The sequence below is a fragment of the Bactrocera latifrons genome, unplaced genomic scaffold, assembly GCF_001853355.1.
Source record: "Bactrocera latifrons isolate USDA-ARS-PBARC rearing strain unplaced genomic scaffold, ASM185335v1 scaffold_171, whole genome shotgun sequence".
Classification (NCBI taxonomy): domain Eukaryota; kingdom Metazoa; phylum Arthropoda; class Insecta; order Diptera; family Tephritidae; genus Bactrocera; species Bactrocera latifrons.
In genome coordinates this window covers 349,139-363,372 of record NW_017535197.1, presented here as the reverse complement: position 1 = coordinate 363,372, position 14,234 = coordinate 349,139, and the positions used below count along the sequence as shown (strand labels likewise).

The window sequence follows — 14,234 nt, the reverse complement described above, 5'->3', positions numbered from 1 at the left end:
ATTATTATCTACAATCTTATTACTATTATTATTATAAACTTTATTATTACAAAATGTATACATTTACAGATTTATCAATAATTTAAAAAATCTCATTTAAATTTTTAGTAATTTTTTAACCTTTTAACGTTTTTCTGAGTGTATACCAGTCTGTGAGTTTTTGCTAAAAATTATCCTGTCGAGGAACTGTGATTTGTTGGTGATATGGCGCATATTTTGTCACACAAGAAACTGCTCGGTCAGCTAGTGTGTTGTTGCTGAGGTGTAAAAAAAGAATTCCCATAATGCAATCTGATACGCAAGCAATTGCGTGTTGACAATTTATTTGTATATCAACATGTATACATACATCATACATGCCTGACCATGAGCAGCACGATCACCAAGAGAATACCTTTACGCTCCAGTGATTTCAGCGAAATCCAACGTGTTCATGGCAGGACCTGTGAGAGAATTGTAAAAAAAGTGTAATGTATACATTTTGTTTTTGTTTTAAGAGTTCTGGGAATACATTTTAATAAAGAATTATAAATGTAAAAATTAAGTTTCATTTCCATTTTATTTATTATCGATGTCAACTGGACAAATCGGTATAATTCTTCATTGGAAGTAAAATTTTCGTTTACTATCCCTGTATCCACCTATAAGTTAGGTTATATTAGATGGCTGATCAAAAATCGTTCGTGGTTTACTATGTGTAGTCCTTGGTGGTGCCACAACAAAAAAGAACTCCTATGTTCGAACTATAAATCAGCATAACGCTTTTCAGCCAATACAAATTTGCACAGGCGTTTAATTTCTATTCCTGCCAGATCGGTGGGTTATCTGAAGGTATGCGCTCAGAAGTGTTTAAGACTCTCCTCCCAAACGTGGGACGGTCAAGAAGGAAGTTTTGAGTTGTTTCCAGAACATCTTCTTCCATACAGGTTCTGCAGAAGGCGTCTGGTAGGATTCCCAGCCTTACTGCGCAGATGGGCACTGGCCCGTTGAAAGTCCCTCAACTAGGGAGAGGCTAGCCTTACTGAGGACACAGAGAACACCAGATCTCTTGGGATCTATCTTGGGCCAAAAGGCTTTTGCAACCACGCATGTATTGATGGGGGCCCAGCGCTGACCAAGCTTTCGCGAAGCCCGGCTATTTAGCAGTGGAACATAAGAGGATACGGTAGCTCCTTTTTAAGTTGCTTTTTGCAGCTAGTTCAACAGATTTGCAGTTTACTGCGATTCCGCTGTGACCTATCACCCATACCAGTCTTATCCCAAAGAAACTCAATACTATTGATAGCAAGGTTAGGCACTCCTTTTCCAACCCTGAACACACTGTTAATGAGTTCAAGGGTAGCTTCGCCGCTCAACTTTCTGAGTGGATGATCACCTCTGTGAAGAAGGCTGCATTCCGGAGCAGTAAAAGTACTGCTGCATTAATGGCTAAAACCTCTGCTTGGAAGACACTGTAATACTCAGGAAGCCTGAAACTGAAGTGAATAGAAAGCCCCCGACAGGAGACCCCTCCCACAACTAACTTACCGGTATATGGATAGAGAAGGAGCCGCCAGAGTTCAGTTCTTCGACTCCAAGTGATCTGACATGAAGTCAAAGTGTGTGAGGATTCCCGAACTCAGACCCGTGTTCTTTTAGACACCCAGACCCTCTGAGCCTGTTGACAACTTTCGCGGTCGATCACCTTCCCGTGGGGACTTTTCTAGACCCCTCCACCACATAAAGAGAATATAGAACATAATGGGCTTAACTAAAGTATCGTAGAGCCAGAGGACTACTTTCGGTCCAACTTTTGCCAATGTCTCCTCTAGAGCAGTACATGGAAATCGATGCCTTTTTTTTTCTGATATCCACATATGAGCACAGAGCACAAAATATATATTGTAATATTCGTTTCATCCTCTATATATAATATAATGCTCTATAGCTATCAAGTTTCGCGGTATGCACTGTGAATGCACAGTGAAATTAATAAAAAAAAAACCTAAACGGGAGCTTCACTCTATTTTACTGTCGCTCTAAAATCTAATGCAATCTATAATAATAAATATAATAAAAGCAATTTCTTCAGGAAATTTTGGTTTTTTCGTTTTCAACTCATTTTTTGAGCGCGTTTTGCTACAATGTTTAACAGTTTCGACGTCATATTTATAAGCCAACGTTTCGTCACCAGTATTAAGGCTTTTGAGGTATGTAGAGTTCTAACTACGTTGTTAAGCATATTTTTGATATCTCTACACCACGAACTTTTTACAAAAGATCCTGGTATTTAGTAAGAGTACAGCATTGACAATCTTCATACTCAAAACTTTAACTAAAAGCAAACTCCATGGTAAAAATCGACAGACAAATTCATCAATTCGCTAAAGGAAAGTATTAGTTAGTTTTATATTTACAAGATATACTTATTAACCACCCCTTGAGTTGGTCACCCACTCGCTTGTCCCTACAAGTCTCAGTCAAAAGTTATTTTATCACTAAACATAGGTCTCTTATATACTTCAGGTGTCAGCTGAGTCAACAAATAACTTAACGAGTTCAAACAGTCTAATTTAATTGATTTTACTGCAAAAACGAAAACCAAAATGTATCTTATTGAAGTCAAATTTAAAATATACATACATTTTGTTTAGATCGGAAAATCGCCAATATGAAACTACTGGTTGTTATGCAAAAATTAACACAAACAACACAATTAGCACAGCAGCCAAAATGCTGCCTTGCTTGGAACCTTGCCTTCGATCCCTCCCCTATAATGGTATTTACAGAACAATTGATTAAATCACACGTAATAATGTAAATACATAAGCAAACACCACTTGCAACCCACAAAGCAAAGGGGAAAGTGAGTGCAAACAATTCGTTCACAGCGAAGAATCACTTCATGGTTGACTTGGCTTGTGATACGAGTACCTGTTACCGCATGCAAAGTTGCATTTGCCATACGCAATAGAGGAACACAGATTAGAAAACACGTGGTCTTGTTTGCAAGAAGGATTTACAAGTCTGCATATACTTTTGATTACAAGAATTTGAGGTTAGAAATGGACAAAAGTGTATAATTGAACTTTACTCTTCTTCCATATCCATTAACATTTGATCAACTGTGTAAATACATGACTGTATCGTCTAAATATATAAAATTATATATGTAAGTATGTATTTATATACTCGTGTCACCAATTTGTCTATTTTAGTTTAACTGAGAATACGAACAAGCAACATCTTTTTATTTGCCTCACTCGTAAGCCGCCAACATCCCTTGCCCGCACCCACTCCTCCTCGGCAGTTATCCAATAGCAACATTTTCCCCCAATTATAGAGGCTTCAAAAATCAATGAAATACTTTTCTGGCGGCACTGCTGGGGCTTCTTGCGGCCAACGCCGACAATCCGACGTCTTTAACAACTTTTGCACAAAAACTGAAATGTACAATTGTACAAATGCAAATAATAAACAACAACAAACGCCAGGCATAGTGAACGGCGAATGGAAATAGAAAATTAATATATATGTATGTATGTGTGCATATTAACTCATATACTTGAACCTACTTATCTGTATACTCTTTTAAATATACATAGATAGTATACATATATATATATATGTGAATTTAAATTTCATGTCTGTATATTTCACAACCGTTAGCATGGAAATGACAAAATAGGAATGGTCATTGTTCACAAATGATTTAATTTTGTTGTTGTAACATACGTACGGTAGTGAACCCAATGAACGTCCCCAATCAGTACAGTTCTATAAATTTAAACATGACTGTAGCATAAAAAATCATCCTAAAGAGAAAAATTAAGTTTCACCCAGCGAAACAAGTAAGTTTTTAGTTAAAGGTAGTTAACAGTTTACATTTGAATCTTCATCTTTTTTCCAAATTAACTTACGAAAACATACAACACAAGGTATACATTTATTTTGTCCTTATTCCTAAAATAAGAAGAAAATTGAACGTCGGCTGCACCGAAGCTAAAAGCAGATCCATTTCGAGGTTCTCCACTTAAAAAAAAACAGAAACTTTAGATGTAATGGTTCATTTTTTATTATCATTCGAAACTACATCCTTTGGTATTTATTTTTTGAAAATTATCTCTTTTAAATGTTGTTCGCGGCTATGTCTCAGATGGTTCATCTGTTGATTCCGATTTTCGATGACTCGTTCGAGTATTTCGACTGGTAACTGGCGAATGCCATGCGTGATTATTTGCTCCAAGGCCTCAATCGAAACGGGATTCTGAAAGACTTTAGACCTTACATATGACCACAGAAAAAAGTCTAACGGTTGATATTACACGATCTTGGTGTCCAATCGATCAGCTCAAAACGTGAAATTATCTGTTCACCGAAGTCTTCTCTTAATAAATCCATTGTCTTGTTAAAACCAAATACCCCCAATATCACGATGTTCAATTTCAAGCATCAAATAATCTGTTATCGGCTGCGTTCTCATCGGCATCATTTTTGAAGAAATATGGACCGATGATTCCACCGACGCACAAACTACAACAAACCGTGGTTTTTCTGTGAAATGGCTTTTGTTGGATCTCTTCTTTCTTTTCGTCTCAAATGCGGCAATTTTGCTTGTTTACACCCATTGAGCCAGAAATGAGTCTCCTCTCTGAACAAAATTTGTTTCCATGATGAAATGCCAAAGAACACTGAACAAAAATAATATGACAGCGCGACAACACTTATGTGTGATTTAAAAAAAAAGGTATTGGAAAAAGTACCTCTATTGTTTTCTCTAGGCTCTCTTGTTGTATAATCAACAGCTATTTGCTATAGTGGTCCGATCGGAACAATTTGTTCGGAAATTATATCGTTGCTTTTGACAACAGTCCGTACTAAGTTTCGTGAAGATGTTTCGTCAAATAACACAGTTTTCCATAAAATAACTTGATTCCGATGGTTCGGTTTGTAAAGCATATGCTATAGTAACCCGATCTGATTAATTTTGTCATATATTGCACCATTGCCTTAAGCAATAACTAATTTGATTAGCTCGTTTAGTAAAACGGAAAAGAAATTATAACCTCACTGATTTCTCTATTGTTAGATAAGCGAGCGCTAAGTATCCAGTAAGTGTGAGCTCAGTAAAATTGTCCAAATAATGAATGGGTTGTATAAATAAGAAGGATAGTAGTAGTAGCCTATATATTTGTGTAGAAGCTTTGACGATGATTGCTAGCTAGAATCTACAGTTTCGACCTGGCTTTGAGCCCTTCTGATGAATTGGGTGACGGACATGTCACCAAAAGAATTTGAAGTATAATTCTCAAGAGATAGTAATTGAAACTTAGAGACATTTAAAACAACCTATTAGACCTTGATGTAAATTAATATTTAAATCAATCTTAACTTGCTTTTTTTAAATAAAACATTAATAAAATTGAATGGTTCATTAATATGAATTTAAATTACTTAATTTTTTCAAATGAAATATTTGATTACAAAGCCTGAATATCCTATTTAAGCTATAGTTGACTCAATTAATAAACATCTTTTTTATTACCACCTTCAATTAGATCGATTTAGTGGTGAATTCGAAATTTTTAAGAACTTAATGTTTAATATATTCAGTTTAAGTTATAATTGACTGAATTGAGGAATATCCTATTAATACTCAATTTTAATTAGTTCAATTAAGAAACAGCTGTGGATTCGAAATTGGAAAGAACTTTACTACTATATATTACTATATGGTATTTAAGCTCTAATTGACTTAATTAATGAGCATCTGTAACAGGCAAAAATTAAGACAGGTAAAACTTTACTTTTAGGATAAAAAGCTTAATTCAATTTAAGCAATAAGTGACTCAGTTAAGAAACAGCTATGAATTCGAAATATTAAAAAAAAATTATATTTGAACTATAATTGACTCAATTAAGAAATATCTTATTCATTCTCAACTTTAATTGGCTCAGTTAAATAACAATTTGTATTCAATTTAAGCAATAATTTACTCAATTAAAGCTTATTCATTTTCAACTTTAATTGGCTTAATTAAGAAACAGCTGTGTATTCGCAATTGTGTAAAAATTGAAAGCATAAATACTCTATTTAGCAGTAATTAACTAATATATTGAACATCTGTGAACATTATTACAAGTAAAATTTTACTTTTAAAATACAAACTTTAATTCAATTTGAGTTTTATTTGAATTAGGGAACAACTGTGAATTCCAAATTGCATAAAAATTAAGTTTTTGAATAGGTTTAAATGTACGTCTTAAATAAATCAATATAAAACATATATAATATTATTATATTAAAAAAACTCAATTAATAACGCTTGACCTAGCACTATGCTAATTGAAAAGCGTGTCCACAATATTTAACCAATGACAGTTTTTATTTTATTTTATTTTTTTGTTTAGAAAAACTAACTAACAAACACACAAGTACATGCAAGCACAGTATCATTCACACCATCTGTCCACCTCTACCCGTTAGCACATTGCTACCAACACGGAAGCAGCGGAAAAGTATCAATGACCATTCTAAAAACACCCACAATCTGCCACTTGACTGTGGTGACAGCTGGTCTACTACGCGCATTGCCCTTAAAAAGAAAAATACAAACAAAAAACAAACAACAATTATAAATGAAACAAAGAGCCATTTAAAACCGCAATATGTTCTCCCTGATTAGGGCACCAGGCATTTCTTCGTAAGCAAACTCTAAAAGCGTAAGACAGTCTTATTTTTAAATACATGGCGCATCAAAATGTCACTTCAGCATAAGTACGACGCGTCAGTGTGACAGTTGAAAAGGAACTGTCAATGTCCGCTGGCCGAGCTGCTCACCCGCAAGGATATGCGTCGGCCAGTAATCGCGCTTCTCAAATTACACCCTCAACCCGACTTGGGGCAATATGTCGCTACACAGTTGAGTTTATTGCGCGCTGAATACACTTGAAAGGAGCACGTTAAATTAATTGCAATGTGATACTTTCGGAAATAAAAATACAGTATACAACTATATTCATAGCGAGCCTTTGAGGTCTACGTCTAAAGCTTATATATTCCTTATACATATATTTAAAAATAGAAATAAATACATTTTCGAGAGCCACATAAATTATCTTAAGCCCAAAATAACAGTAATAACTTGTGCAAATATATGCCGCATGCTTCGAACTAACGGCATACGCTTGCAATAAGCTGTTAGCTACTGTATCCTTATGTCCTTCGTCATAAGAACATATTTTATGCCTCGTAATTGTTGGCTTTCCGGTACTTAAGATCTTAATGCTAGCAATCTAAGCATACATACTCTATAATTTATTGTACAACATTCATCATTGATTTCTGCGCCAAACTGTTAATTTTGTAATCCTTTAAGAAAATATTAAATTTCAATTACACTCATCAAAATATTATCTACCAGCAGCGTGGCCGGCTAATATTAAGAGCAAATAGTACTACCTACCCGCTCATCAAACACGACCGCCCACTGCAATACGTTTACATTTATGTACATATATCTCATAAATACCGTTAGCCACGTGCCGCGACTATTGCATTATCTGTTTCTTGCTGCAGCGCGCTTGCGTGTAGGCGCGATTATTATCGGTAATATGTAATCTACCGCAAGCGCGCTTGTTTCAGCACTAATCACATGGACGTGTTGAAAATGGGCTGCTCATTGCACCCCTCCGCGGTCAACTTTTGCCAACCGACAAATTGCGCCTGTTTATCAGATTAAACGCTCGTCGTACTGCCTGCTGCTGCATGTCATATTGAATGTCCTCTGAGAATATATGTCAGATTTCATTATGACTCGCAGACGAGTGGTGAGAACCTTTGGAGTATAAGAATATACATACACACATCCTCTCAAGCTCGCACATTTTATGCTTGCGCCGAATGTTTACATATTTATTTTGATGTATAGTATACTGTTGCTGCTATTCAACAGGTGTGGGAACTTTTGCAAGGACCTTGTCACATGATTCCACGCGCACACACATGCAATACATATATTTACATATTTGTAAATTTGCTTATATGTATAAATATGTAGACGTTTGAAAATAAAAAAGAATAAAAACAGCGTTTAAAAATCAGTTTTGGTTGGACCTGTTTTATTTTACCGCTATGGTGGTCGACTTGAAATGATTGCAGTTAACACTATCAAATTACTTCCCTAAAAAACTGCAATGCGAGCAACCAATGCAAAATGATGAGAAGAAATTCTCACATTGTAAAGCTATTCGATTGAATATTTTCACATTGAATGAAATTTTGGCGCCAAAATTTTCTGTAGTTAAGTTTAGCATAAAGGTGAATGATTCCTCAATTAGTTGTCTTTAGCGTTTTCATCTTTATGTAGGTATTTCTCCTGAAAACTGATATTTAGTATAATTTATGATATACTGCAATGTATTAAGAGTATACCATATTCGCTAGAGATCGCTTATAACACCAAGCCATGGCGAATAATTGATTGGTGGATTGAAATGGCCGAAAAAATAATAGAAAACAGTAAATACATATACAAAAATTTCAAATAGTTTTTGAGTTACAGCCACTTAAAGGGTAGCCACTCAGTTCAACCCGGTCCACAAGTTTACTTCTAAGCGCGTTTTTCTCCAAGCAAAATTTTTAGAATTCGCTGCATACAATGACTGAATCGGTTTTTTTATCTGATATAAAATCAAATTTTGGCGTGCAAGCTGTAACTAGAGGAAAAATTGAGAAATCTTGATGAAACTTGGTATGCAAGTTCCTTAGAACCAAAAAAGGTAATTGTATGAGGCATAATCGGACCACAGCCACACTCGCATAATACCATATACCGAAAACCTATAAAGTGTCATAACTAAGCACTAAATTAAGGTATTAAACTCTAATTAGGCACAGGAGTTCGCAAGGAACACTTGCTGGCAAAAAATATTGAAAAATTTCTATACCTGCATAAATAAAGTATATCTCACATACCACTAAAGCTGCAAAATTTATGATGACGGTCCTTATAACGGTCCTGTTAAAAACTACTAAAAGCGTAATAAATCAATAATTTAATACGCCAGAGTCATTCAATTTTACCTCCGAAGTGGTATGAGAGAGCTTTCTGGGAGGTGGTATGAAAATCGGACGATGGGAGTGGCACCGCAAATTTTTTGGATAATTCCCATATCTCGAGACTCGACCAATCGATTTCGAATAAATTTTGTACGTGACATTATTTTTGCATTCTCTTGTCAAATAGTGAAATTGGACTTCAACTATGCCTACTTCCCGATTAGCACAAATTTAAAACCCATTTGATTCTTTCATTGAAATTCAGAGAGAATCCTTTCCTGAAAATAGTACCTCTGTGTATCAAAAATGGGTTGAATCGGGTAAATACTTCACTGAGCTCCCGTTCCGAGTATCTTTGTTCCACATACAAATATCGACCGTTATGTGATTTTTCTCAGGGAAAATTACTTTACTCATAACAGTGTATCTTTGTACCCAAAAAAAAGTTAAATTGGGCGAAAACTTGACCTAACTCCCGTATAACTAATATCAGGGTTTTTGAAAATCGGGCTGCATTTATTTGTTTGGAGATGAAACCCCTAAAAAACCTTATGCCGAATATGTCGGTCAGTGTATCAGTTATATATCGAATATGTACATATATATAAACTTCCTTAGATTCCGATCCTCTGGTTGACGCTTTACATCTTAAGGTATTTCCCTGGCTTTGATTCCTGCAATTTGCCACCATAACTTAGCCCTTTCTTATTTGTTTATTTCTTACTTTTAAGACCTTTGTTTAGCGCCATCGGAAATCTTGAAAAAAAAAAAGATTCAAAAAGTAGGAGATTCTTGATGTGTCCACGATTTGAGCGGCTCATTGGAGTAGATTAATCATATGGGAATGGGTAGATGACTTATATACAATGCCTTTTAATATATTTCAGAAAATTGCAAGCTATAATTTTTTTAATTTTAAAATAATGGATACTTATCCTTTGACTTGTCTTAAATCAAAAGCTAACCAAGATTAAATTACATACTTTCGCAACGTTTAAATTTCAGAGCCTATATACCTATACGAGTATATATTTTCCATTGTATGCCGAATATTTTTAAACAAATAAGAAATGAAAAAATTCAGTATTCTCTATTCGATGAAATTATGAATGGGCTAAAAGCATTTCGACTGATAACTAGCAAATGACAAGCAAGATGTTTTTCTCCGAGACCTGAATCAAAGTGGCATTATCCGCATGGACTTTAGATTTTACATATCCGCATAGGAAAAATGACCAATTGACCAATCGACTGGTCTGAAACATGAAATTATCTGATAACCGAAGTGTTCTCTCAATAAATCTATTGATTGACGTAATATGTGGGAAGTGGCGTCGTCTTGTTGGAAATAGTCGGTTATTATGGCGCGAAAACAATCGTCATTGACGGTTACGTTCTCACCTACAAATTTTTCAAAAAAAATATGGTTCGATGATTCCATCGGCTTATAAACCTCACCAAACTGTGTTTTTTTCTAGAAGAAATATCGCAGTATGTCAATATACATATATAAATATATTATGGTGTTTTTTTTAACTATTCATTTTTTTCAATCCCGTCACGAAATTTCCTTGGAAATACCCTAAAAAATTCTATGAAAATTTTAGCCCTTCATATTAACATTAAAGACTAGACCAAGGCATGTAAAAATTTTCCATAGAAAATACACTACAATCGTGTTTAGTTTTTAAATTCCTATAGATGAGATGTATTTTATGGCATCGCTGTGACTTTAGATGCATATTTCTCAGAATTGTTCACTCTACAAAAGTGCCCTGCAACAAAGTCGTAACTCACATCGGCTGGGTATTACGGGGCTCTAAACCTGACTTTTCCACGAAATTCGCATTTTTTTGTATATATCTCGTAAATAACAAGACCTATAGAAAAAGTATAGAGCACAAACTTGGACGAAATTTTATTTGTTACAAAAGAGATCCAAGGTCAAAATAAATATCTCTGTAGTTGTCTGCTTGAAGCTGTGCCACCTCTTAGGAACAGCAAGAGGTCCTTCCTTTATTAGGTCGACGACATCGAACAAACATGCACCAATCGCAATTCTCAGAGGAGCCATAAACACTTTCACCGACTCCCTTTCAGTGAATTGAGTACTTGGAGTCATACCACCACCCATTACAGACGAAGGGCTCGAGTTACCAGAATGAGTGAGAATCTAGAGTGACCCTTGCCCAACTTTGTTCTAAATACTGTATGAGGTTAAACATCTACTTATGCAGAATTGACCCCGACATACCAAATATATAACCAGCTTGCAATGAGTCCTCGCATGACTCTAACCACATCTTTGTGTGCGAACTCCACTGATCTTATAATCCATATAAGATGACTGACTAAATCAGTTAACCTAATTGAGGACTTAAGTATGTCCCGCTCTTGGTCTGATGTGTTTTCTTTTTCCATTTCAATAAAGTTCTTTTAGAGACTTTCCATACATATTTTAACAAATGATTGCAAAAAATAAAAATTAAATTTATTTCATAATTCCATTAAAAATGCAATATTGCACGCTCTGAAACTTAAATTACTTGTAATTATTTCTTATAAAAAATTGTTATCATTTAAGACTGGAAGTTCAATTTGATTAGATCTTTGGATCTTGCGCGGTCAACTTGACCAACTTAACCGATTCCTCCCACAGCTTGCGGCCCTTCTCCTCGTCCATCGCAGCAGCAGTGAGAGTTGTCTCTTTGCAGTCCATAAAATATTTGCCTGAGACATTAGCCACGTCATCGGAGGTGGCCAAATAGATGGTGGTTTGTGCGCCAGCCTTTGGTGTCTTGAAAAATCCCTTTGTTATGGCCATCATCGGCAAGTTGAGTGGGAAGGGCACATTACGCCAGATACCCGAATCAATCATGCCTGGATGCAAGTAATTCACCGTCACACCGCTGCCTTCCAGGCGTTTGGCCAACTCGCGTGCAAAATAAATGTTGGCGAATTTCGACACGTAATACAGATAAGCAGCTGGGAATGTACCAATGGGATTGAGTTTATCCAAATTTACCGAAGCCAAGCGATAGAGTTCGGAAGCAACAATAACAATGCGTGATGGTGCGCTACGCTTCAAAACATCGATCAGCAAATGAGTAAGCAAAAATGGTCCATAATGATTGGTGGCCATTGTCAATTCAATGCCGTCTTCACTAGTTTGTCCACGGAATGCTAGCGCCATGCCAGCATTGTGTATGAGTACATCAATTTTCGGTTCATTCTTTACAATATCGGCAGCAAATTCGCGTACCGACTTCTGTGAGCCCAAATCCAATTTTTTCACAATCAATTTGCTGTTGCCAGTCTCTTTGGTGATTTCCTCTGGAATCATGTAATGGTGCATTGTTGTGTTATAAGATTACTTTCAATATTCATTATTGTATTTACCTTTTACAGCATTCGCCGTCTCAAGATTTCGGCACGCCATAATAATACGTGCTCCACGCTTGGCTAAGTCCCGTGCCGTCTCCTTGCCAATGCCGCTGTTGGCGCCTGTGATGATAACTGTTTTGCCTTCCATTTTTGTCTACAAGTGTATGAAATAATTAGTGTTACAAATTTTGTATATTTGAATGTTACAAGTAATATATAAAAATTAACAATTGGTGGGAAATCTAGTGTTTCAAAAATTATCAATTGAATTGATGAATTGAAATGAAGAGAGCAGTTTGTTAGTTTCAAGAGACATATTATAGTATAAAAGGTTTAAACTAAATATACCCTTTTCAGCCCAGTAACGATCAATAGCCAACAACCCACTTGCTTTCTACTTCTTTAGCTTCTATAGATTTAGAAAAATTATAATGTAGCACTCTATTAAACATCCCCAAGAAAGTGTCTATCTTACGAAATGACGTAAAATAGTTTAGATAGCCTCTCGTTCGAGGCTGTTATTTCCTTTTCGTTGGAGGCGTTTCTTACGTAGCGAGTCTCAAACCCCTTGCACAACCCTAGGGAGGGATGGTACGTCTTCTCTATTTAAATCGTCTTCAAACGCATGTTCTTTATCCACCCAGAGCATACTTGGTCTAAGAGCGTAAGTCATGAGCTACTTGAGCCATATGTAAAGTGAATGGCGTTCAGAGAACTTTCCTAACCAACAGCAATGAGTGGCCTCGAAATCCAACGCAGCATAACTTTTGCCAACTTCGAACCAAGTAGGCAACTGAGAACTAAAGTTCCCTCTCGTCAAACAGAGACCAAACTCTACAAGTCTTGCTATATGGTGCAGAGGCATGGAGGATGACAACATCTGGTGGGTCGGCGTTACGACTTTTATAGGCCTTTGCTCATTGACAACGGTGACTACCGCATCGATGGAACGATGAATGAGATATACGACGCCATTGACATAGTTCAGCGAATTAAGAGGTAGTTGGCTCTTCCGATTGGATGAAAACAATCCGGCTCTGAGACTATTCGACGCAGTACCCACAGAGGAAGAGGAAGACTGGTGGGGAAGGACTTGACTACACTTGGAATCTGCAATTGACGATAAACAGTGAAAAGAGAGAATGATTGGCGCGCTTTGCTCTTATAAGCGGTTAAGAGATATGGTGGCTACCGGAAAGCGGATGCAAGTATACTGTTTTCCAGGCCACAAAGGTTTTCTGTGAAACGAAATGGTTGATGAAGTTCAAGAAATACGCAAGATGGTAAAAATGATACGCAATGAAAATTCGGAAAGGGCTGACAGACGGGTCATAGCGTGAGTTTGAATAAATTAAGATTACGCTGAAAAGAAAGAAAGGAAGGAAAATACGCATTCGATTAAAAAGGTCTCCAAAAACTTCAAGACAGTTGTCAGTCTAGTCGCAGATGTAGAAAGTGCAGCAAAATAGTCACGTGAGAAACGCTGAAACGCCTGTTCTGCTTCTGCTCGACCTTCTGCTAAGGCTCGGCTAAAATATCTAAAAATTTCGCAGTTCAAAGGATTGGCTAAAGTATCATAATTAGATATCAAGTCTCTATTAAATTTCGAAAACAGCGTAAACACCCTGAAAGACGTAAACTTTAGCGCGTATTAAACTGGTATTTCAAAAAACCTGTAGGTCTATATATGGTGCGACAGCCCGCCAGTATAACCTAACTTACCCTTTATCATTTTATATTACATAATTTTTTTTTTATACTCTCGCAACAAAGTTGCTAAAGAGAGTATTATAGTTTTGTTCACATAACG

The 14,234-nt window shown here is 36.1% G+C and overlaps 1 protein-coding gene across 2 annotated transcripts in view; it reads right to left on the bottom strand.

Annotated features, from left to right (window-relative positions):
• Positions 1 to 11,509: 11,509 nt before the first annotated feature.
• The window catches only part of LOC108966901 (retinol dehydrogenase 14), a 10,746-nt gene continuing 8,021 nt past the window's right edge, over positions 11,510 to 14,234 (bottom strand). For both annotated transcript variants that reach the window (XM_018930041.1, XM_018930042.1), the window contains 2 exons: positions 12,440 to 12,578; positions 11,510 to 12,373 (listed from right to left, as the gene is read on the bottom strand). In XM_018930041.1, coding sequence (XP_018785586.1) covers positions 11,643 to 12,373; positions 12,440 to 12,578 — 870 coding nt within the window. In that variant the 3' untranslated portion in view covers positions 11,510 to 11,642. The remainder of the gene's footprint in view (positions 12,374 to 12,439; positions 12,579 to 14,234) is intronic.